The 26562-nt window shown below is 36.1% G+C and overlaps 1 protein-coding gene across 2 annotated transcripts; it reads left to right on the forward strand.

The window, feature by feature from the left end:
• Positions 1-5439: 5439 nt before the first annotated feature.
• On the forward strand, positions 5440-20558 carry LOC113640863 (putative mediator of RNA polymerase II transcription subunit 26). Of its 2 annotated transcripts, none has more exons than XM_047814091.1 (5): positions 5440-5568; positions 8786-8836; positions 13650-13694; positions 15815-16441; positions 16839-20558. In XM_047814091.1, the coding sequence occupies exons 1-5, from the start codon at positions 5553-5555 to the stop codon at positions 18725-18727; spliced, it is 2628 nt and encodes an 875-aa protein (XP_047670047.1). In that variant the 5' UTR covers positions 5440-5552; the 3' UTR covers positions 18728-20558. The 2 variants fall into 2 exon arrangements, with proteins under 2 accessions (XP_047670047.1, XP_026999277.2); XM_027143476.2 differs by having other exon boundaries at positions 15821-16441.
• Positions 20559-26562: the final 6004 nt, after the last annotated feature.

Raw genomic sequence — 26562 nt, forward strand, 5'->3', positions numbered from 1 at the left:
ATGTAATAATTGGCATAACACCTATATGCGCTTGTTGAATAAAGACAAGTCATTTCAGTGAACACTGCAATGTCAACAAGTCTTTCCTCACTTCCTATCCTGGGACTTCCCAATTTTTAGCTACCTTTCACTTTCTACACTGATACAAGCATCGCTGATTTAGTCGCTGTGATTAACTAATCAGCCAGGCTAGAAATTACATTATAATAAACAGGACGTTTACCCCCTATCCCAAAATTCTATAACACCCTCAACACTAATATGTTGAGTAAGCTGTGATCTTTTGTGATCTTCTTCCTGATTTCTGCACAGATCTCGCATGGCATAGAAAGAGGAGGAAGAGTAAGAGCCCACCTCCATTAAGTAATTGAAGCCACACCCAATTTGAAAACACAGGTCAATTGTATGGAAGCAAGCAGCATTTTAAAATAATTTCATAATGAAAGTAATTTTCCAAAAATGAAAATGTAGTGTGTTTCCCTTTTATGTGCACCAAACCTCATATTTGACTTCCCATTCACCATCTTCCCCACATGACCATTTCTACTTTGTACATTAATTCCTATGATTTAGTCAATACCAGACTAAGAATTTTTATTATACAATACTTTCTTTTATCAAACATTGTTCATTTTGCATCATAACTGGAGCAATGTGGGGAGAAAACTTTTTCAGTTTCTGTGGAGGTGAGTGTTTCTCAGAGTGCAAGCGAGAAGAAGAGATGAGATACATTTTGTTAATCATATCAGAATAATTGACACTGCAAACCTTACACCGTCCTCTATACAGAGTGAACCAAGACATTCACACAGGATTATCAATGACCTAGTTGTTGGTGTCACAACTGCTTTTCCATACAGCTGCATTTAACAATGGCAGGACACTTCAGAGCGGATCTCGACATGTTTCTCAGATCTTATTTACATTTACAGCATTATGCAAACACCCTTGCAACTTACATTTAATCTTATTTTTTATACAACTGAGCATTAAGGGCATTGCTCAGGTGCCCAGTAGTGGAAGCTAACAACCTTTTTATCAGTAGTGAGCTTAGTGTGTTCTAAGCAGGCCAGAAGGGTCGAGCGATGTCCACATCCGAACAGAAGGGCAGAGTGACGTCCACAGCAAAGATCCTCCGCCATGGAGCAAAAAATAACCAAAATTCACAACTCTAAAGGAAAACAGCAAGCGGAGAGGCGTCCAGCCCACCCTAACACATGCGCAGCGATGTCGCACACAAAAAAAGAAAAAATACAACAGTCCAGAAAAAAAATGCTCCTACAATAAGCCGGCCCAGGTTAACACTATCCTGCAGAGTCTGGCGGAATCCTTCGTCCGGGATGCGGGGATAAAAACAGAACCAAATGGGGGATAGCGTAAAATAAATTGCTTTATTAATTAAAACAAACCTAGACACAGACATTTGGTAGTCCTGGTACTCTCTGTCTAATGTGCCAGGTCTGCAGGACACTTAGAAGCCTCGCTTCGGTTAATAGAGGAATGTGGTCAGCGGTATCATAAATATAAGCAAGTGGAGAAACTTTAACATCCTCAACTTTTTGATGACATCAGAAGAGTGGCTAAAGAGAATGGAGGAAATATACTCATACAGTATGTGAAATATACTATGTGAGAGATTTAAAAGTGTGCAAATTTATATGATATTTACATTTATTTGGGTAATAATTTTAAGAAAATTTAAGACAAATTGTCGTGTGTATTTAGCCATGCCGTGTTGCCTATGGCGGTGCGGAATCCTCGTCTTTTGACGTCTTGTGTCATGACTCTTGTTGTGTCTGTGGTCTAGTTTTGTTTGTTTTAAGTAATAAAGCAATTTATTTAACACTGCTTGCATTTGGGTCTGTTTTTATCCCTGCATCCCTGACACAAATGTGGTGAAATATATTCTGTTTGTTTTTTATCTTTAATTATGGAGTTATCTCAGAGCAGAGCTATTTTACAACAGAGCCCTTTTTTTTACAAAGTATTTACAGCACAGCAGTCATTAATGTTATCAGTTTTACAGACAGAGAAATCTAAATATGTTTATTTTCCCATTTCTCTTTCATTTCACTGACAGGAAGTGAATCCTCATTACCAGTGTTGAACTTGGTGTTGTGTGGAAAGATGAAGCATTAAAGACCTCCATATCAGATCTCATATTAGAGGATGTGAAGACCAGAGAACACTCATCTCTCAGACAAGGAGGTGATGCATCAGACTCGCTGTATCTCTCTTGATAATCCTGTCCACGCTTTTCTTTTCATCATTCCTGTTGGTCCTGTCACAGATGATGTCAAAGGAGAAACAGAGACGATTCAGAGAACCTTTGGTACAAAGGTCTGTTATCATAGTGTAGTTTATTTTTAACAAGAAGAACTTTATTGAAGCTGCTGCAAACTTTTTAACTTCATCTGTCAACCTGTCCATCACCATAGCAAACAAGAAGGGACTCCGATCCAATCCTTGATGTATCCCTACCTCCACCATGAACTCCTCTGTCTGACCTACAGCACATCTCACTGCTGTCGTGACACGTCCTCTCATACATATGCTGAACTATTCTGATGTACTTCTCTGCCACTCCTGACATCCGCATACAGTACCACATCTCCTCTCTCATCACCCTGTCATACGCTTTCTCTAAATCCACAAAGACTCAGTGCAGCTCTTTTAGACCATCCCTGTACTTCTCCATTTATTCATCTTTCCGTAGAAAGTGTAGTTGTTGGATCTGAGGGATGGTATTACCTCTAAGTGTCTAAAAGCTAAACGAATAACCGTCCTTTCAGCTCTTCTTAGTGGAATTTTTAGGTGCTTTATTAAAAGTATTTTGGTTTGGTGCCCCAGTATTTATCAAACTCATGTTATTACACATGTAACGTCCTTCTTTTACCTTTATCCTTGCACTAACAATGGAAAATGGCTTCTCAATATGGTATGGATTAAGTTTATCTTTACTTTATTCTAATGGCTAATTTACCATATTATAGGGAGATAAAACGCAAATGTCTTGTATCTGAGCGATGTGTTTTGTTAGTCTGCTTAGAAAAGTGAAACTTATTCTTAAGGGATTTTGTGAAACACTAAAAAGAGTCTCAGCTGTGGGAGATTTTACAAATGTATCCTATTTATACAATGCAAAGGATTGTTCTGTTATCTATAGAATGAACAAACTGTTGTTTCCGTTATCTTAAAATAAATAAACTATTTGATGCATTAAATCACTAACCTTTTCTCTCTAATAAGCGCAAAATACGCACACAACTATAATCTCTCTCACACACACAGAACCATAATCTCTCTCTCACACACAACTATAATCTCTCAGACACACACAACTATAATCTCTCAGACACACACAACTATAATCTCTCTCACACACAACTATAATCTCTCTCACACACAACTATAATCTCTCTCACACACAACTATAATCTCTCAGACACACACAACTATAATCTCTCACACACACAACTATAATCTCTCACACACACAACTATAATCTCTCGCACACACAACTATAATCTCTCACACACAACTATAATCTCTCAGACACACACAACTATAATCTCTCACACACAACTATAATCTCTCACACACACAACTATAATCTCTCACACACAACTATAATCTCTCACACACACACAACTATAATCTCTCACACACACAACTATAATCTCTCGCACACACACAACTATAATCTCTCACACACACAACTATAATCTCTCCCCCACACACAACTATAATCTCTCCCCCACACACAACTATAATCTCTCACACACACACACACAACTATAATCTCTCACACACACAACTATAATCTCTCACACACACACAACTATAATCTCTCACACACACAGGCTGGGGGGCTATTTCTATCAATAAATGAACTCAATGAGTAATACTATAGTAATACAAATGTGTATATTAACACGGGTCCTACTTCTTGCCTTATCATAAGCCTTTTTTCGCTTTTCGGACTCCTGTAGCACACCTCATTTCTTACATAAAAAGGAAATAGTAGAGTGAGAGGAAAGTTCATTTGGAGCTATTAAATGGTCACCTGCTGTTTGCTTCACTAATCCTGTTCGAGAAACCTTGTGTTTGCTGCTCAACCATACGTTTAATGCTTTCTTTGTTGTTTTTGTTTCATTTACATGCTTGAATATTTGTGTATCATTTGCAACAAAAGTGAATTTGTTTTTTCTTTTGTAGGTGATTTTGTTTTTCGCTTAAGATTGCATACCCTGCTCATACACTTATGCTGGCCTAACAAGCACTGGCCTAATATTGTATAATCCATTAAATCAGCAGATAAGACACAAACTTTTCATTGTCACAAACTGCTCGTCCTCTCAGCCTGTGATGCATTTTGTCAGACATTTAATACAGATGCACTTTGAAATTAGTTTCAGTTATTGATACCAGTCTCTCATTTGTAGCTCACATAAATAATATCACAATGGTAGCCTTCTTTCATCTCAGAAATATGGCTAAGATAAGAAATTATGTGATGCAGAAACACACAGAAAATGCATTTGTTGCCTCTAGGTTGGATTACTGTTTACTTTACTGGATGTTTCAGTAGGAGCATAAACAAGCTCCAGTTAATCCAGAACTCAGCAGCTAAGAGTCCTAACTAGAATATTTGTAAGGTACGAACACATCACCCCAATCCTATCCTCACTGCATTGGCTCCCAGTCAGATTTCACATTCATTCTAAAATACTATTACCAAACTATGAAGCAATCAATTATCAATTAATATTCTTTTCTTTTTTATGGTCAGTCACGCCTACTCCAATCAAAAGGTTCAGACTATTTGGTAGCACCTCATGTAAAAAAGGCTACAGCAGGGGACTGAGAGCCCAACAGTAGTGATGCGTGGCTCGTCTCATAACCAGTGGGTCCCGCAGGTGACCGATGGGTAGGTTTGGGGAGGGTAAAGAAATTGTCACTTTACTTGTATATACTGTATGTGAATACTGAACGTTCAAACAATATATTGTACAGTATGTGCAAAAAAAATTCTTCCCTTAACACTGGCTATGTGCAAAAATCTTTTAAGCTAGCTGATTAAAGATAGTATGAAGGACATTAGACAGTGGATGCTTAACTTCCTCCTGCTTAACTCTAACAAGACAGAAGTCCTTTTACTACTGTAGGTCCACAAGCAGCCAGAAGTAAGTTTTCTGTTTAAAGAGTAATCATGTTTAGTATCCTGTGCAGCAGTAAAAGACCTTGGAGTGATTATTGATACTGGTCTCTCATAAATAAATATATCATTTATAAACATATAAATATAAACATAAATAATATCATAAGGGTAGCCTTCTTGTGTCTGAGTTATATTGCTAAGATAAGAAGTTTACAGTTTAACCTAAACAGAGTAATAAAGAAACATGCCACTGCTATCGACTTCATATTACCTGCACCTTTGGCATTATTACACCCTGTGATTGCCTTGAGATAGGTTTGAGTTAAACGTGGGGGTGAGATAGGCAGCTCAAATTCTGCTTTCGTTTTTGAGCTTTCATGGTTGATAGGAAATGGCGGCGAACAAAGGTAAGTCCTTGGTTAAATTTCCCGTTCGCAATCTAGATAAATATAACACAGAGCAATTTTGTGATATTCTAAAAAAAAAAGGTGTATGAGATTTCCAAAATATAGTCTATTTATTGAACACAAAGGTTTTGGCTTTATCTTTTCTTACAAAGCCTTCATTTTGACCTAGAAGGTTCCAACTGTTTATTACCCCTATTTTAAATAATTGCTTCAGCTCAGAATTGCATCAGTATTTCAAAATGTAACTAGATTTGTAAAGTTCGTCGCAACAAACTTTGATGTTGGCTTAGACGGTGCAAGTAAATGCAAAGGCCGGTGCTTTTTGGAGGCGAGTGGATATAAGGGTCAGTGTTACTTTTGGAGGGAAATGGATAGGAAAATTGGGAAAGCTACTGGACCGCTAGGGTGACAATACTTTTGGAGGTGAGCGGACATGAGCATGTGACGTGATCCGAATATCTGTGAGGTAGTTTCCCTCATTGTGCTGAGTGTTTTGATATATGACATGTCCATGTTGTGCTAATTTTTGATTTCGCTTATTTTGGGGGCAAATTTTTTCTGAACTTTTTGGAATTCCCCATTCAAGTCTATGGGATGATCGATCGTCGACTATGGGAAAACCGAAAATTCTGTTTGGAACCCCGAAATAAAAATTTCATCCGGAGTAAGGTCCCAAAGAAGCTGTCCGAGTTTGGTGTAAATCGCTCGAAAACTTGCCGAGTTATAAACCTCCGAAGTTTATAATGGAAGTCGATGGGGAAAAAAGGCCACTTTGAGCTTCCGTACCGGGAATGCCGGAATTCCGATCGCTTAAAAAAGTAGAAGCAACAAACTTCAGACCTATGACAGAATACACGGAAGGCAGTTCCCCTCAGCAAATTTTTGATTTCGCTTAATTTGGGGGGCGGGGCTACACGTGACATCACGTAGTGTCGAGCGCCGTCACCGGAATACCCGGTTGGGTGCCAATACTTTTGCGAAAAGTGACTACTGAGGGTTTGGACATTTCATGTCAATACTGCAGTCATTATGGGATTCTACTTATTATTATACTGCATAGAACACAGAACAGAAGCCGTGCCTGAGCTCTGGAAATCCCCATTCAAGTCTGTGGGATGTTTGATCGTCGACTAAGGGAAAACCAAAAGTTCCGATCAGAACCCCGAAATAAAAATTTTGTCCGGAGTAAGGTCCTAAAGAACCTGTCCGAGTTTGGTGTATATCGCTCGAAAACTTGCCAAGCGATTGTTTATGGGAAAAAAGGCCACTTTGAGCTTCCGTACCGGGAATGCCGGAATTCCGATCGCTTAGAAAAGTAGGAGCACATATATATATATGAAATGAAACTGGAAGCTCACCAATTCTAACAACTGTGAAATATAGCAACAAGCTTTAAAGACCTTTACTAGATCTTTACTTCTAAAGTCTACAGAGAGATTTTAAGAATTCACCATTCAAGTCTATGGGGAAAAAAGACCCTTTGAGCTTCCATACTGGGAATGCTGTGGGACAAGTTACGCGCCGAAAAAGTGAAGAAGAAGAAGAAGAAGAAGAAGAAGTATGCAAGAGAATAAGAATTAATAATATTAATAATAAAATGAATTAATTATAAAGAATTAATAGAATTAATTAATTAATAAATAATAATAATAATAATAATAATAATAATAATAAGTATGCAGAATAACAATAATGATGCTTTGCAAGCACCATTTATAATAAGTATACAAGAGAATAAGAATGTTGCTTTAGCAAGCACCATTAATAATAATAATAATAATAATAATAATAATAATAATAATAATAATAATAATAATAATGATAATAATAAGTATGCAGAATAACAATAATGATGCTTTGCAAGCACCATTTATAATAAGTATACAAGAGAATAAGAATGTTGCTTTAGCAAGCACCATTAATAATAATAATAATAATAATAATAATAATAATAATAATAATAATAATAATAATAATAATAATAAGCTTATAACGGAAATCAGAATGTTGGCTTCTACAAAGCCAACATAATAATCAGTTTGAGTGTGTGTGTTCATGAGAAAGACAGAATCAGTGTGTTTTGCACATCATTGTATGAAACTTTGAATGATAATCGCCTACTGTACTTTTAAGATTAATATGTGACACAAAGAAACATGAATCTTATTAACCTTATGTGCATGTGTGGCATAAACTACTAATAGTTTTTCAAATTTAAAGGAATAGTGCACCTTTGAAGTTTTGATGTCTAATTGTATAAAACTGTTGAAAAGAACACACTGATAAAACAAATGTGCAAGATTTTATTGAGAAAGACCTTTGATATTAGACCTTTGATATTATCTAAAAGATTCTCAGTCTCAAAGTTTGATTAATGATTAACAGCTGTTTATATGATACTTAACAGCAATCACTAGGAAATTAATCAAACTGACCTACTGTGTCATAAAAACCTGAAATCTTGTACACCTAAACATTAGAAGTAAGAACTGTGTAAGAACTCAAGTGTGGATACTTGGGGAACAAGCTGGGTTTCCCTCGACTGTTAGTAATGCTAGAATATAATTTACTGTAATGCACTGTAAGTAGAACACCTGTAGAGCTACACACTGATGCAATTATCTAATCAGCCAATTATGTGGTAGCAGTGCAATGCTTAAAATCATGTAGATACATGGTAGCAGCTTGGGGTAATGTTCACATCAACCATCAGAATGGGGGAACCTCAGCTGATCTCAGCTCTTGATCTGTATCTACATGATTTTATAAATTTTGCTTCTGCCAGAAGTTCAGAGAATTGAATAAATTAGCATAAATCATGCAAACCCCGTCGGATGGAAGAATGCAACTGTGCTGTGGTAAAATAGTTGTAACATCTTGTAGCTTATGTATTTGAGTTGTTCTTTTTAGCTGTTGACTCATGGCAGCAGAAGGCATAGTAAAGTGTCAGCTGCAGATGGTGTGGAAGGCAGTTAAATTGGTTAAAAAAAAATGTGAAAACAAACAAATGTGTCATGGACATGAAGATGAAATATATAGACAAAAGTTTTTGAACATGTGACCATTACACCTTTATGTGCTTGTTGAACCTCCCGTTACAGATTTATTCCTTAGTCCAGAGATTCTTAGGATTAGCTGGATGGTATCATAGATTTGTACCAAACCTCTCACGGATCGTTGAACTGCTCTTTTCTTTTGTGATCTGATTTCTGCACAGATCAAGCATGGCAAAGGAAGAGGAGGAAGAGTAAGCCCCCAACTCCAACAAGTAAGTGAAACTACAACCAATTTGAAAATACAGGTCAATAGTATGGAAGCAGCATTTTAAAATAATTTTATAATGAAAGCAATTTTCCCGAAATGACAAAAACACAAATATGATATGATACTTCAACAATCATTAATAAATAAATCAAACTGACCTAAGTGTCATAAAAATTAATGCCATTAAATAGATCATTTATATAATGCTTAGGTGTTAACATTTTTAAATACAGTACTTCACAAGTATACTGTATAAGAATTTATAATGCACTCTGAATAAGAGTTATTCACGTCCTTTGACCTGTAAACATAATTTGATTGATGATGACACATTGCATATGATGTCTTATATCTTATTAAGTTTCTGAAATTCCATCCACAAATTTTTTACTTACAATACATCATATAGCTGCTTTTTATTTTACCATTACAGAATGTAGTATTTTAAAGCTTATATATTTAGTCATTTTCTATATAATTCCAAGTTATCATTTGAAATATGTATTGGAATATTTACAGTGTCTAATATTTCAGATACATTTCAGATGGCTTTCTAACCCTTTCTAATTTTTTTTACATTCTGAATAGTCTTAAATAGCTATTATTAGTCTTAAATAGTTAATAAAATGTACTGTGCTGTGTTAGAATAGTTCAATTAAATTATATTAAATTAAAATTTATTTGTATAGCGTTCTTACAATTGACATTGTCTCAAAGCTTTACAGAACATAAACATAGAACAAAGGTTAATATAAAGATTAATATAAAGAATATAATAAAGATTAATAGAATACAAAATTCAAGATTAATATTAGATATATTTAAATGTGTATGTATTTATCCCCAATGAGCAAGTCTGAAATAACTGAGGTGACTGTGGTGAGGAAAAACTGCCTAGAATGGAAGGAAGTAACCTTGAGAGGAACCAGACTCAAAGGGGAACCCATCCTCATATGGGTGACACTGGTGGGTGTGATTATAAATATACAGTCTGACAAATGTTGTATTGATGTAAAAGACCACATGGAGTTCACATCTCCTTTATAGTATCGCAGAGTCTAACTGGAGCTGGTAGATCTCTAGATGCCTCAGGATTCTCACAGAGTCGGCCTCATCTCAGTGGAGGTCCAAAATCTTCATCGCATGGAAGATAATCGGAGCTGTTACAATTTCTGCATGCCTTGGGATGGGTAGAAAGAGAGAAGCAGTGGAGAGGGATTAAGATATCTGCTGTTTATAATGTTTGCAAGTCTGATGTAATACTGCACAAATTTATGGGATGTATTCTGTGTACGTCTGACTAAAGAGATGAGTTCTACATTTAAACTGGGTAAGTGTGTCTGAGCCCTGAACACTATCAGGAAGACTTATGTATATGATCTGTATGATTTAGACAAAGGTTTTTGGACACGTGACCGTCAAACCTATATGTGCTTGTTGAACATCCCATTACAGATTTATTCCTCTTTTGCTGTCATAATAATCTCTGCTCTTCTGTCTTCTGGGAAGGTTTCCCACGAGACAAAGGAAAGCCTAATGAAAGCCTAAATAGTCAAAACAAAGTATTTATGAGAGCAAATTACATACATAAATCACAAATGAATTAGCTGTAAATATTATATAATATAATAGGTACAGTAAAAGAGAAGAGGTAGGATGCTACATACATCAGTTGGTTTTCCAAATGTGGAAAAGGTGAGTTATAGATGGTCAATTTTGGTTATGAAAGTTTGGTTTATCTGTAATAATAGGTACTGAACGTAATGAGGCAGACACTTAGGTGGGAGCTGAAGTTACTGTTTGTGGTTGAGAAGTCGTCAACACTTTTATCTGTGTTTGAAAATCTTTAGAAAGGGTTAATTGAAACTTTTGAATGTTACCACAAAATTCATCTATTTGATTTTTGCATTGATTAAACTCCTTAGTGAGCTGCTCTTGACTCCTTAGTGACTGCTCTTGACCTTAGTGCTGCATTCGACACTATAGACCACAACATTCTTCTAGCTCGCTTACAAAATTACACAGGTATTCATGGACAGGCTTTAAGTTGGTTTAGATCCTACCTGTCTGATCGATACCATTCTGTAGAATTAAATGGTGAATCCTCCAGTTTATTACCAGTTAATTATGCGGTCCCTCAAGGATCAGTTCTAGGACCTCTGCTTTTCTCGATATACATGCTTCCATTAGATAACATTATTAGAAGACATGGGATTAGTTTCCATTGTTATGCTGATGACACAGTTATATATCTCATCAAAACCAGATGAAATAGCCACAGTGTCCAAATTAACTCAATGCCTTAGAGAGATAAAAGACTGGATGAGCTGCAACTTTCTATTGTTAAACTCAGATAAGACAGAAATACTACTCATAGGTCCAAAAACCAGTGCACAGAAACTCTCACAACTTAACTCCCATTTAGAGGGATGTTCTGTTACTAGTAGCTCGACAGTGAAAGACCTCGGTGTTATATTAGACAGCAACTTGTCTTTTAAAAATCATATCGCCCATACTACTAAAACAGCCTTCTTCCACCTTAGAAATATTGCCAAGCTGAGAAACATCCTGTCTGTATCTGATGCTGAGAAGCTAGTTCATGCATTCATGACCTCTAGACTGGACTATTGTAATGCATTACTAGGTGGTTGTCCTGCATCTTTAATAAATAGGTTACAGTTAGTCCAAAATGCAGCTGCCAGATTTCTCACTAGGACAAGAAAGTATGACCATATAACCCCAATTTTATCATCTCTACACTGGCTACCTGTTAAGTTTAGAACTGATTACAAACTGCTGCTACTTACGTACAAGGCTCTTAATGGTTTAGCTCCCATGTATCTAACTAGTCTTCTAACACGTTACAATCCTTCACGCTCTCTGAGATCACAAAACTCAGGACTTCTGGTAATATCTAAGTCTACTAAAGGTCGTAGAGCGTTTTCGTCTTTAGCTCCCAAACTTTGGAATAGTCTTCCTGATAGTGTTCGGGCTCAGACACACTTTCCCAGTTTAAATGTAGATTAAAAACTCATCTCTTTAGTCAGGCGTACACATAATACATCCCATAATATCATGCACCAGTACATAAGATCGGCACATTTTTATGAACAGCAGATATGTTAATCCCTCTCCACTGCTTCTCTCTTTGTACCCATCCCAAGGCATCCAGACATTGTACCAGCTCCCAACGTCCTCTGTGGGCCTTTGGACGTCCACTGAGCCGAGGCCGACTCTAAGAATCCTGAGACATCTCCAGTTAGACTCTGTGATACTAAGGAGATCCGAAGTCCATGATCCTTACACCAATACAACATTTAAATGACTGTATATTACAATCACACCCCAGTGTCACCCATATGAGGATGGGTTCCCCCTTGAGTCCGGTTCCTCTCAAGGTTTCTTCCTTTACCAATTTAAGGGAGTTTTTCCTTGCCACTGCTGCCTGAGTCACCTCAGACTTGCTCATAGGGGAATAAATACATACACATTGTGAACTATATACATCTAATAATAACCTAGAATTTTTATTCTGTAAATTCTTATGTCTTTTATTATTCGTTATTTCCTTTATCATTAACTATGTCTTCCTTCTGCTCTATGTTTCTGCTCTGTAAAGCTGCTTTGAGACAATGTCTATTGTAAAAAGCGCTATACAAATAAACTTGAATTGAATTGAATTGAATATTTTTCAGATTCTGGTAAGGTCCTGTTGAACTTGAAGCTGTTGATTAAAAAACACCCTTCAGACACAACAGTAGACTCCCTGTTGTTTATTTCCTTTGTGATCAAACATTTTATGGCTTTAGTCCACTGATTTATCTCGGTCTCCATCTTTTGCACAAAGCTCTACAGCAAAAAGGAAACCCTGATAAGTTAATTTTCTTCTCAGTGGACCATTAACAGTGGGTATTGACAAGTTCCTATGGAATCAACAATCTAGTTGAAGACAGCTTTCATCACCTTTATCATTTTATTGTTCTGCCTTTTAGACTAAAAAATGCACTGTTAACTTTTTAAATACTGTTGAAGATTGTATTGAAAGAACTACTTGGAGTTATGTGTTTTGTTTCATTGTTTGTTTACCGACCATGGAACAACACTTCTCAGACCTGCAGATTATCTTGCAGAATATGAAAATAGCTGCATTGACCTTGAACTTGAAAAAGTGCAAGTTTTGTGTTCATGAGAATACCTTTCTTGGTCATATTGTGAACAGTCAAGGAGTAACTGCAGATCCAAGCAAAGTGGAAGCCATCCATACCTATACCTAGCTCCACAAAATCTTAAGAAAGTCCAGCAATTCTTAGGATTAGCTGGATGTTATCATATATTTATGCCAAACCTCTCGCAGATTGCTGAACCACTCAATGCTCTGAGGAAAAAAGTCATTTCAGTGGACACTGCAATTTCAACAAGCCTTTTAACATTTAAAAGTTTATCCTTCCTAACTCCCCATCCTGGGACATCCCAATTTTCAGCTACCTTTCACAGTATATACTGACGCAAACCTCACTGATTTAGTCACTGTATTGACTCAGTGAATGAGTTGGCTCATTTCTGTTGTTCCTCCAGCTCCAGACTCTTTCTTTCCTCTTTCTGTTTAAAAGTAATTACTGTTTTCTGGTGTGACTATTACTTAAAATAATGTTTATTAAAGTAAAATGTAAATAATTAGCTGGGCTAGACATTACATTATAATAAACAGACACTCACCCCTTTCCCAAAACTATATAATTCATACTTTGGTTGACATGCTGGTAAGTTGAGTAAGCTATGATAATTTGTGATTTTTGCATTATCTGATTTCTTCACAGATCCAGCATGGCATAAGAAGAGGAGAAAGAGCTCACCCCCAACAAGTAAGTGACACCACACCCAATTTGAGGTCAATAGTATGGAAGCAAGTGGCGTTTTAAAATAATTTCATAATGAAATCAATTGTCCAAAAAGGAATACAACACAAATATTCAGCAGGCCATATGAGTGACACAACAGAAAAGCATGGGCTGAAAAGTGAGATGACAACATCCAATAACCAACATGCTATTTTAAATTATTGACCGTCTTCACTTTTTTTCATGTAAGTGATACAGCTTAATGAGTTCAAACACGAGGAGGCCTGTCTCTGTAAGGTGTAATGTGAGGTTTGTGTGTCTGAAGAAGGGGAGAAAACAAATATGCACATTTCTATTGCAACTTGGAAACCTCTGCCTCTGTTTCAGCCCTCTGAGCTGTTCTCCAACTGAGATCATAGTAGAATCAGTTTTTATACACTCTGTTTACAAATGCTGTAGATGTAAATAAGATCTGAGAAGCATGTGAAGATCCACTAAAGTGCCATGATATTGGATTATGCAGCTGTGTGGAAAAGCATTTGTGACACCAACAACTAGGTCATTGATAATCTTGTGTCTTGGTTCACTCTGTATAGATGACGGTGTAAGGTTTGCAGTGTCAGTTATGCTGATATGATTAGCAATAAGTGTAATGAGAGCTTCTTACAAGTCAGCTTTATTTCAGCTTGCACGTATATTTTCATTGTATCTCGTCTCTTCTCCTCGCTTGCACTCTGACAAACTCACACCTCCACAGAAACTGAAGGAAATACAAAACAGTTTTTTCCCCCACATACCTCCAGTTATTATGCAAAATGAACAATGTTTGATAAAATAAATTATTGTGTAATAATAAAAAATTCTTAATCTAGTATTGACTAAATCATGGGAATTAATCTGTGCTTTGTGAAACTAATTAAGAACAAAAGGATTCACTTCATATGTGACAGATTTAAAGGCGTGCACAAGGAATATTTACAAACTGATGAAAACCTTGACAGAGAGGTAGAGAGGTAGAAAGACATCACAAGATCTTTCTGATGACACAAAACAGAAATCTTCTTTTACAGAAAATGTCTTGGATAGAATTGATAAATTCACAAAAGTCTACTTTGCCTTTTGTTAGCATTGAGCCAAATTAATCTTTAGGAACATCCATTTTCCAAGTAGTAGAGGAAAACAAATTCCAAACCTACATGGCCCTGTGTGAAAAAGTGTTTGCCCCCACACCGCAATTGCGATAACTTGCAATGAATCTGTTACAGTGCTGTGGAGGAATTTTGGCCAACTCATCTTTGCAGAATTGTTGTAATTCAGCCAAATTGGAGGGTTTGAGAATGAACCACCTTTTTAAGGTCATGCCAAAGCTTCTCAATGGGATTCAGGTCAGGATTTTGACTGGGCCACTCCAAAGTGTTCATTTTGTTTTTCTTCAGCCATTCAGAGGTGGATTACATGGTGTGTTTTACATCAAACACTTTTTCACACAGGGACATGTGGGATTTTGTTTTCCCTTAATAATAAAAACCTTCATTTTAAAACTGCATGTTGTATTTACTTGTTGTCTTTGACTAATATTTAAATTAGTTTGATGATCAGAAACATAAAATTTGTGACAAAAATGCAAAAAAATAAAATCACAAAGGGGGCCAACACTTTTTAACACCACTGAATGTGTTGCTAATTTATTAAAAAACTTGTAGAGTTGCAAAAATTATAAAAAAAAATTCTAGTTTAGACAAAAGAAAGTATAGTTTATTCAATTGGTTTGTTTGTACCTTTACAGTGCAAACCTTTAAAAGGTCTTCAAGTATGATTGTCAAAGTAGACAAATGTGAAAAGGAAGAACATGGGTTTATAATCATTATATGTTTATTGTATATACTCACTTTATTAAGACCTTCAAACGTGTTTATTTATGCACATTATATCTCATGTAGCAGCAGATACAGTAGGCTATTTATTGTTCTAGTGAAACAAATTTTATTTTTTAAATCTTTAATTATGAATTTAAATCAGAGCAGAGCTATTTTACATTTCCAAAACATTTACAGAAGCAATCATTAATGATCATTAATGAAATATCAGTTTTACAGACACAGAAATGTAAATATGTTTATTTTCCCATTTCTCTTTCATTTCAGTGTCAGGAAGTGATTCCTCATCACCAGTGTTGAACTTGGTGTTGTGTGGATGTGATGAAGCATTAAAGACCTCCATATCAGACCTGATATTAGAGGATGTGAAGACTGGAGAAGTCTGTGGACAGCGTCTCAGGCTGGAGGTGATGCCAGCTCTCTACAACACTCATCTCTCAGATGAGGAAGTGATGTCTGAGACTCTTCGCTGTTTTTCTTCGGATAATCCTGTCCATGCTTTTGTTTTCATCATTCCTGTTGGTCCTGTCACAGATAATGACAAAGGAGAAATAGAGACGATTCAGAGAACCTTTGGTACAAAAGTCTGTGATCATAGTTTTGCTCTTTTTACCAACAAGAACTTTAATAAAGCTGCTGCAATTAACTTTGTAGAGCAAAGTTCAGAAATGGAAGAAATTCGACACATGTGTGGGGACAGATATATGATCTTGGAGAAAGGAAAAAAAAATAAACACAAACAGGTCACAGAACTGTTAGAGAGAGTAACAAATATGAGGAGGATTTATTCTCTCCAAATGTATATTGAGGCACAGAAAGATGGAGCTAAACAGCCACTAGAGGATGAACCGACTGAAATGAAGGAGCACCTTGAAGCAAAACAACAGGAATCATGTAAGTAGTTTAGTATCTGTGTAAATATTCTTTAATTTCTGTATAGTGATTATTATATATTTTTTACAAGTTAATCTATGTATATAAATTTTTACAAGAGTAAGACACTGAGTAATGCTAATGTTTTTACATATACCAACATTACCATTTTCATTATTTTTCTAAATATACTGTATGTATTTCTAATAACCTTACACACACAAAAAAAACAAAAACAAAACAAAGAGTTTTCCACATGGGGATTAGATAATTGTCCCCACAAAGTCAAATGTTTCCTATCAAGGATATTTCGTTCACAAAGAGAATCATTTAAACAAACTAATATAAATTGTAGATTTTCATTAGCGTATTAATATAAATGAGACAGTTCATTAACAAGCCACTGTCATTTTTTTAGGTGCAGAGGGTGAAAACTCCATTTGTTTGAGATTATTACTGGTTGGAAAAACAGGAAATGGAAAGAGTGCAACAGGAAACACTATTCTAGGAAGAGACGAATTTGAGAGTGACGTGAGCTTGAATTCTATGACAAAAATATGTCAGATGGGATTGGGAGAAGTACAGGGCAGATCAGTAGCTGTTGTGGACACTCCAGGACTCTTTGACACCTCACTCTCAAATGAAGAAGTAACAGAAGAAATTGTGAAGTGTATCTCAATGTTAGCACCAGGACCACATGCCTTCATCATTGTGCTTAGTGTGGGAAGGTTTACTGAGGAAGAGAAGCAAACACTGAATCTGATTAGGAAGATGTTTGGTCCTGATGCTGTGAAGTACACTATAGTGCTGTTTACTGGAGGAGATAAACTGAAAAATAAAACACTTGAAGATTATCTTAAAGCTGGTAATAATCTATATCTCAACAATCTAATCAGAGACTGTGGTGGAAGAGCTCTCTTGTTTAATAACACTATAGAAGATACCAGACAAGTTAGTGAGCTTCTCCAAAGGATCGAAGAAATGATAAGGTTCAACAGGGACAATTACTTTACCAATGAGATGTTTGAGGCAGAGATGTCGATACAACAGAAACAGAAGGAGATGCTAAAAGAGAAAGAGGAGCAGATGCAAGCTGAAAGAGAGGCTCTGAAGGACAGATATGACGAAGTACTGGAACAGATGAGGAATAATATGAAGAAAGAGAGAGAGAGATCGGAAGAGGAAAGATGTAAAAGGGAAAAGATGTTTAAGGAGAGGGAAGAAAATATTAGGCGAGAATATGAGAAGAAAGAAGAGAAACAGAAAAATAAATGGTTGAAAGAGAACCAAAGAAGAGAAGAAGAGAAAATACGACAGACTGCAGAAAATAAACAGATTTTGGATGAGATGAGGAAAAAACTACGCGATCAAAAAGCTACATTTCAAACTGAAAGAGATGAGGAGAGCAGAAGAAGGGCAGAGAGAGAAAGAGAGAATAAAGAACACTTTAAGCAACAACAAAATGAAGCAATAAGAAAACTAAAACACAAACAGGAAGAAGAGATTAGAAAGAGAGATAGGGAGGAACAAAAGAGAAGAAAAGAACAGGAAGAAGAGAGAGCAAATTGGAAGAGAAAAATGAATGCAGAAAATGATAAAGCGATTAAGGAAGAAATTGAAAGGAAACTGAGACAACGCGAGATGAGATGGAAAGAGCAGATGAGAGAGAGAGATAAAGAAGACAAGAGAACAAAAGAGAGACATGCTGAAGAACTGAGAGCACAAGAGGAAAATCAGGAGCAAATGAGAAAAGAATTTGAACAGGAAAGAGAACAAGAGAGAAATGAGTGGCAGGAGACAGAAAGGAGGAAACGAGGGCAAATAAAGAAAGAGTATCAGGAAAATAAAAAGAAAATAATACAGAAGTATGAGGAACGGGAAAAAATAAGGCAAGAAAAATGGAATAAAAAAATCAGAGCAGAAAATCAAAGAAGAATAAAGGAGAGACAGAGTTTAAAGAGAATGAAAAAGGAAATGGAAGAAAAAAGGAAAAAAGAAATGGAAGAAGAAAAGCAAAAGGAATTCAAAAAGAGAGAAAGAGAAGAAAAAGAAAGAAGAGACAAAGACATAGCCTACAAGGAAATGAAAAATTACTATGAAATGAAAATGAATGAAATGGAGACCAAACATCAGGATGCGGCTAGAAAAAAAGCAGAGGAGATGAACGACCTGGAAGCAAAACATAAAGATCACATACAAGACTTGATTAACAAACATCAACATGATTATAAACTTCTCAGTGATCTGTATGAAAGTACAAAAGAGGAAGGAAAAAAAAGCAAAGGAATGATGTGCATTATCAACTAAGAGCTTGATCAGAATTAATAAAGAGCTCCAGGCTGTTGATCATGTCTACATTTGAAACATTGCAGATGATCGTACGTATGATGTAGGTTCACAGGAGAGGATTGTTTTCCAAACCAATAGTTTCAGTGAGATTCAGTGTTGTCATGTTCTTGTGTGCTTCATTTTACAACTTACATGGTACCAAATTGTGTTTAGTGTGTGTTTAGCTTTGTACCAGCAGCATGTAATGCATAAATGTCTTAAACAGCAGCATGTGTGGAGGGTGTGGAAAAATAGATGTGGGACTGTTTACAGTCTGTGCAGCTTTATCCTGGTGTTAAAGAATCTCTGTTCTTGTTCAAGAAGAAAGAAAGACGAGACCTTTCGTAGATAAACTTTGCCAAACATTTATTTCTAATGGGGGTAGCTCAGTGGTTAAGGTGTTGGGCTACTGATCAGAAGGTCACGGGTTCGAACCCCAGGTCCACCAAGCTGCCACTGCTGGGCCCCTGAGCAAGGCCCTTAACCCTCAGTTGCTCAGTTGTAAGTCACTCTGGATAAGGGTGTCTGCTAAATGCCGTAAATGTAAAATGTAAATGTAATTCACTGCTCCTGACCTCCAGTGAGACCTTCGACAAAGTCATTATATACTACCATAACTTTTGTTCTTCTTCCCTTTTTTCAAGTTGGAACTGTTAGCCAACATTGCTTTGCTTTCAGAACAAGAAATATGTCACAAACAGCCTTTGACTTATAAGAGAGGATCACATTCCTCCTGCTGCTGTTATAATTATTTCTTTGCATTTGTTCCTTGTCAGACCTTCAGAGAATCTGAATGTTTACAGAGCTATAATGTAAGAGGAAAACTGGAGAAATGAGGTGGATTTTTTTTAGCTAGACAAAAGAAAAAGAAAAAGAAAAACATTGATGTTGTTGAGACTTCAGGGAAAGTTTGGCAAGTCGGCACCTTGTGATGATTCAACAGCCACTGAATTCTTTGTGATGTGTGGAGGTGGTCTTGGACATCACAAAGAATTCAATGGCTGTTGAATCATCACAAGGTGCCGACTTGTACCTGACTGCTTCAAACAACTATGAGATGACGGATGTAATGGATGTAAAGAGATGGGATTGGATATTGTGATTGGATACAGAGAGAGGAAAGGAGTGAGGCTTTACTGACTGTCTTTGTAAGGTGCAGGTAAACTCTGAGATTTTGAGAATGTTATGTGGATTTTGTGTTATGTATTAATCATATTGTACATTTAGAAATATTGTAATGCTTCAATATAGAACAAAAACCCTTTATATTACGTCTGCTATGCAGATACAGGTTCATTACTATCCTTATATTAACTATTATATTATTTTATCCATATAAGAAGGTCATGTGTATACATGTAATAGTATTACTGAAATTTATTTACTTTATCTTGATGCTCCATCCTTTCCTTTTCATCTTAAATTGAATGGAGTGCTATGAGTGTGCTAATTTTTCATGAATCTGTATTATACTGTTCCAAGAAGCAGATACATGATTACATTTACATTTACATTTACATTTACAGCATTTGGCAGACGCCCTTATCCAGAGCGACGTACATAAGTGCTTAAATCTCTAATACTGAATACATTAATGCTGGTTCACTAGGTTACATACTTAAGATACCATGAGTTTAAAACTAAAACTGATTAGATGATGAGAGAATCGTGTCAATCAGAAGCCTGAGCATGTCAATATGAAAAAAATCAATATTTTTGTTGACTTAATAATACATGGTAATTAATGTCTGAATACACTGGATAAGTATTCATTATTTAATTTAAATAAATCATATAATCTTTATATTAACATGATGTCTGGTTGTTGTGCTTAAATACCACTGTCACATTTTTTCCCACTTAACTAGGAGTTTTCATTAAGGGGCTCCTGTTCTTTTGATAGATAATTCCCCTTGTTTATTTAGAAATAAAGATCTACAGTTCTGTTCCACAAAAAATTGGTTCAAACTTGGTTGAGCTTCAGATTTTTACAGGTAAAGAGAACAGCAAAAATTCAAGAGAGCCTTGGGGGGCTTCCTGTGTTTGGGTCCCTTTTATCCAGTGTTCATGACAGTCTTCCACACCATTCTGTAGAAATTGTAGATACTGTTGTGTGTAAAAATCCCATAATATCAGCAGTTACACAAAAACCCATTGTGACCAAAATCCATTTCATCGTTGAAGTCACAGAGATCACACTTTTTCTTCATTCTGATTAATGTGAAAATTAACTGAAGCACTTGACCTGTATTTATAGTAACTTGTGATTAATAGCATGTTAAATCTTAAATCTTTCTCTCTTACAAACAATTATAAATATCTAGAGATGTTTGATCAGAGCAAAAAGTAATCAAAGCAAATGGGTGAGATTATTTCATGTGTAAGAATTTTGAGAAAATGCCTTAGGAATCTTTTCAAACATGATAACCTTATGAGTCAGGGACAGAGGACAACTTATGAACAACTTACCTTAATTAATGGTACTGCACAATTATCAGACTATTGGTTAACATACTGGGGTTGCACAATTTTAAATTCTCAGTACTATTTGCAAATTTCTTGCACATATATGCACGGTCTTGTGCATATATATTGCACGCATTCCCTTTAGAGTGAGCAACTGCAATAAACTAGCTCAATATGCTAATATATAAATAGATTTGTACACATACTTTATATTGTTGTGCATATAATCCCTTATAATGCCTATAATCTCTCTGTAGTACGTTGTGGTGGCAGTTTTGTCCTAGATGTATAAACACACCAGCATGGTAGGAATTTTTATACTGAGAAGAGCTGCATATGACACCGAAGCTCCTCCAGATTCAGTAAAGCAGCACAGTGAGAGCGCCAGTGGACATGTGGAAGGAACGTACATCACTATCCTCAATGCAGATCATTTATTAAACTTACCATTAAAACCTGAGGAATTGGAAGAGTGTGTAGATCTTTGTGTCCCAGGACCTCATGCATTTTTACTTGTGCTAAAGCCTCACAAATTCACAGAGGAAGACAAGAACCATCTAGGATCATTACTAAACTGCTGCAGTGAACAAGCGATAAATTATGCCTTTGTGTTTGGAATATTCAGGATTCTAATATGGACAGTTCAGGAGGACTCTCAGAAGCCTCGCAAATGTTAATAAAAGATTGATCTGAAAGTTATCATGAATATAAACCAACAATTCATATTGTCAGATTTTTGATGACATCAGAAGAGTGGTCAAAGAGAATGGAGGAAATATGTAAAGCTGTTTGGACTATGTTTTGGGATTTAAAAGTTTTACAGACCTGTAACTGCAATGAATATTGGTTAGTTGTGTTAGTTGTGTGTGATTTGGCTAAAAATTTGTTGAGAGCCAGTGGCATGCTCGAGATGTTATCAGACACTGGCATGTACAGGATGGAGTTACAGGACTCTACATACCTGATACTGGTTTTCTTAATACTGGTTCTCAGCAAATAAATAATAATAAATATAAGGGTACACCACAACCAGTTATTAACTTATCCGTCAGTAGACTGACGGACATAGATAATACAAAGAGAAGGAGAAATAAGAAAAGAAAAGAGAAACGCAAGGTGAATAAACAAAGAAAGATTGATGTAAAAATACAAACGGTTGAAGGATTGGTTGAAGAGTTGAAAGATTTGAATATGAGTGTTAAGAAGACACCGAGGGATCAGATGCTGTACCTAGACAGCTGGAAGAAGATTCCAAAAGAAAAGAAAATTATAATGCATTATGTATTATGTTTTATTTTCAGAATGTTCAAGAAAATTCTGAAATGCTTTTCTTTTTCATATAATCATGTATTCTCATGTAATAGAGTTGATTAGATTAATATTGTTTATTTCACTGTAAAACTTTCTTGTAATGAAAGCTTATAAAGCCTACTGTGTGTTACTGGAAGTATCTGCATGCAAAGTGTTTCAAGGCTTGCTGTTGAAACGAAGCCTTCTGTGTATTCGCGGGGAGTAACCTGCACGTGCAGTGTTTTATAGCTTGCTGTCAAATTCCACAGCGAGAGAAAGCTTCAGTTCTATATAATCACAGCCTGAGAAGTCGCAGGAAGTATGACCATATATAGAAGTGTTAACAGTGAGGTTAGAAAAGAAGACATTCACAGCGCAAACAGAGTCGGCGGCGAGATATGTTTGGGAACCGAGATGGGTGTATGAAATAAGATGGTAGCCCTCTAAAAGGCACAAAGCTAACCAAAACTGACAGCCAAATCCAACTGGGCACAGTAAAAATGTATAAAAGCCTGCCTTGAATCACATTGTGTATGCATTCTATTGTAGACAGCCTTAGGGCATGTTATACTTTAGGTGCATCATGGAACAAACACAAGTTTACACTTTGAGAGTGTTTCTTGGTTTGTTATAATGTTTGCATCTTAATACCTTTTACTTATTCTAATACTGTTTGATTACTGTATTTGAAGGAGTTTGTAATTGTAATTTTCTTTTAATTTTACATATAGTACACACACCTATTTGTATTACACTACTTTTAATAACAATAAGGCCTCCCATTGTGAGGATCCTGAAAAGACAAAAAGGTCTAAGTCTGCCTCCTTCATTTAAAGATTCAAACAATAAATTAAGTAGAAGACCTTGGAGAGGAGCCTTTGTTAGAAGACTGAGGGGACTTCGAAGGACACCTGCGTTCAAGGTAAGACCAACTTTGATAGTTGATCTTGTGTTTCCAACACAAACCCGTGCCAATTAAGATACATTCCTTAGCGGGGGCGTGGAAGGGTTTCCTACGCAATCCGAAAACATGTGTCGCTAAGGGACAAGTATGTCAGTATAATTACTTCAAATTGTAAAACCCATAATCACTATTTTAGCCATTGAGCTGAATGCTTTTAATCTTGCCATCTGTTTAGTTGTCATTAAATTCTTTAATACTAAAATGGTAACACCACTTTATTAAGGGTTTGCCTTGTTTATTCATTTTAAAGTGATTTGCCAAAAGAGGAAAAAACTGGAGATGAGTATTTAATAATAATAATAATAATAATAATAATAATAATAATAATAATAATAATAATAATAATAATAAAAGCTGGTACATTAATGATTTTCAAAAGAATGAAAACTAATTTTAACAAATTGACTGATAAAAAAATAGAATACAGTTTAATGTTCACATCAGTGTTTTAGACCAAACAAAAAAAACATTTGATAAATCTTCAGCACACCTGTCATTAAAACAAAAAAAATTACAGACAGCTATTTCTAAATAGGTTAGTGATCATAGTATAGTGCTTTCCCATCAAGAACGTCAATGAAGCTCTGAAATAGAAGAACTTCAACATGTGTGGGGACAGATATATGACCTTGGAGTAAGAAAAAACATCCAGCAGGTGACAGAACTGTTAGAACAAGTAACAAAACTGAAGAAGATTTATTCTCTTCAAATGTATATTGAGGTACAGAAAGATGGCGCTAAACAGCCACTAGGGGATGAACTGGCTGAACTGAAGGAGCAACTTGAAGCAAAAGAACAGGAAGCATGTGAGTAGTTTAATATTTATATTTACATACATTTACAGCATTTGGCAGATGCCCTTATCCAGAGTGACGTACATAGGTGCTCAAATCTCTTTGAATACATTGAATACATTAATACATTAATGTATTGAATACATTAATGCTGGCTCACTAGGTTACATACTTAAGATACCATGAGTTTAAAACATTTGTTCAAAGTTACAATGAAAAGTGTCAAAGTTTTTTTTGTTTTGTTTTTTGTTTTAAATGCAAAAGATTGGAAAGAAGTGCTAGTTGAAGTGTTTCCTAAATAAATAGGTCTTCAACCATCACTTGAAAATAGCCAGAGACTCAGCTGTCCGGACCTCTAGGGGAAGTTCATTCCACCACCTTGCACCTTGAACAGAAAAGAGTCTTGTAGTAAACTTGCCTCTAGCAAGATGAGAGGAAAAGGACAGTTGATTGTCCATGGTTACCCGAAGGTTGCGAGCTGTGGCTGAAGGGGAATCAGATCATTGTGCAAGGATATAGCAATGCTGAGATCCGATCAGAAGCTGTGGTATCTGAGGATGGGAAAGAGAAGATAATTTGTGTATCATCAGCATAGCAGTTGTGGGAACTCAGAGCCGGTCTCCAAGTCGACACATCACAGGGTGATCTCTTCTCTTAGGCATTTAGATAAATTTCACTGTTAACTCTATAATTACTACAAAAATACTGAGAAAACTCCTCAGACCTGGATGAGAATGAGCAAACTTCTTTATTATGGTCAATCAGCCAACAAATTATAATTTGCCAAATTCAAAGTAACAAATTGCCAAATTCAAAGTAACAAATGAAAACCCCCAAAAAGAGCATGTCATGCAAAATCAATCAAGAAAAACAAGAACTCTCGTGACGTCCTTGCAAAAATAAAAACCACCCACCTTGACCCGCGGACACGGGCATGCGCCCGCGTGCGCGCGCACGCGCCCCCACACGCACACACACACCTTTGCCCCCGAAGAACCAAAAAAAAAACCTCAGATATCTTCTCAATATATACCCTGGCACTCCTAGGAGCCCAGGTGCCATATCACCTTATTTACCGGAATCATCTCCTATGTTTTCTAAATACACTGACCCAATTTCCCCTTATTTCCCATTACCTTTCACCCATATGCCCATTTATGGATTTTCCTTCCCTTATTTTTCATGACCTCAGACTAAACACCTGGGCCTTCTTCAGTCTGCACAACAAGTTTATGAGCACCACATGCCCATATATGGATTTTCCTTCCTTTAGTTCTCAGTGCCTAGGTCTGTGGACCACTGTTTTTTTCATTCTACATAACATGTTATTGCTATGGACCAAGGTCTGAGAACCATGGTGTTCTTCATTTTCCATAACAATTTATGAGCTAAGGTCTGGGAACAATGGTATTTTCCCTTCTACATAACAAGTTGTTATTACAAATGTGCTCAGACTGACTAGGCCTAACAGCCCCGAATCTGGTTGCAATAAACAGCTTTGGCCTACCACATCACCTACATATGTCTTATGACAGCAATTGTAATATTTTGCAAGGCCTAATACTTTACTTTGGTTATAGTATTGTAAGGAATAATATTTTAATTATTTCTACTAAGATTTTTTTCCAACACAGTGGTAAGAGAACCCATGTGAGGAAAAATATCTGTGTAAAAATAAATTATGTAATAATAGGCATAACACCTATATGTGCTAGTTGAATAAAGACAAGTCATTTCAGTACACACTGCAATGTCAAGTCTTTCCTCACTCCCCATCCTGCGACATTTTTCAGCTAATTTTCAGCTACCTTTCACTTTATACACTGATACCAGCATCACTGATTTAGTCGCTGTATTAACTAATCAGCTAGGCTAGAAAATACATTATAATAAACAGGACATTCACCCTCCTTTACCAAAATCATATAACACACTCATCACTCAACACTGATATGTTGAGTAAGCTGTGATCTTTTGTGATCTTTTTCCTGATTTCTGCACACATCCAGCATGGCATAGGGAGAAGAGAAGAGCCCACCTCCATTAAGTAAGTGAAACCACACACTGTGTTTGAAAACACAGGTCAATAGTATGTAAGCAAGCAGCATTTTAAAATAATTTCATAATGAAAGCAATTTTCCAAAAATGAAAATATAATGTGTTTCCCTTTTCTGTGCACCAAACGTCATATTTGACTTCCCATTCACCATCTGACCCCACATGACCAGTTCTACTTTGTACATTAGATCACATTAAGCTCACTACTGATAAAAAAGGTTGTTAGCCCAGGACTACTAAGA

This window comes from Tachysurus fulvidraco, chromosome 5, assembly GCF_022655615.1.
Source record: "Tachysurus fulvidraco isolate hzauxx_2018 chromosome 5, HZAU_PFXX_2.0, whole genome shotgun sequence".
In the NCBI taxonomy this organism is placed as follows: Eukaryota; Metazoa; Chordata; class Actinopteri; order Siluriformes; family Bagridae; genus Tachysurus; species Tachysurus fulvidraco.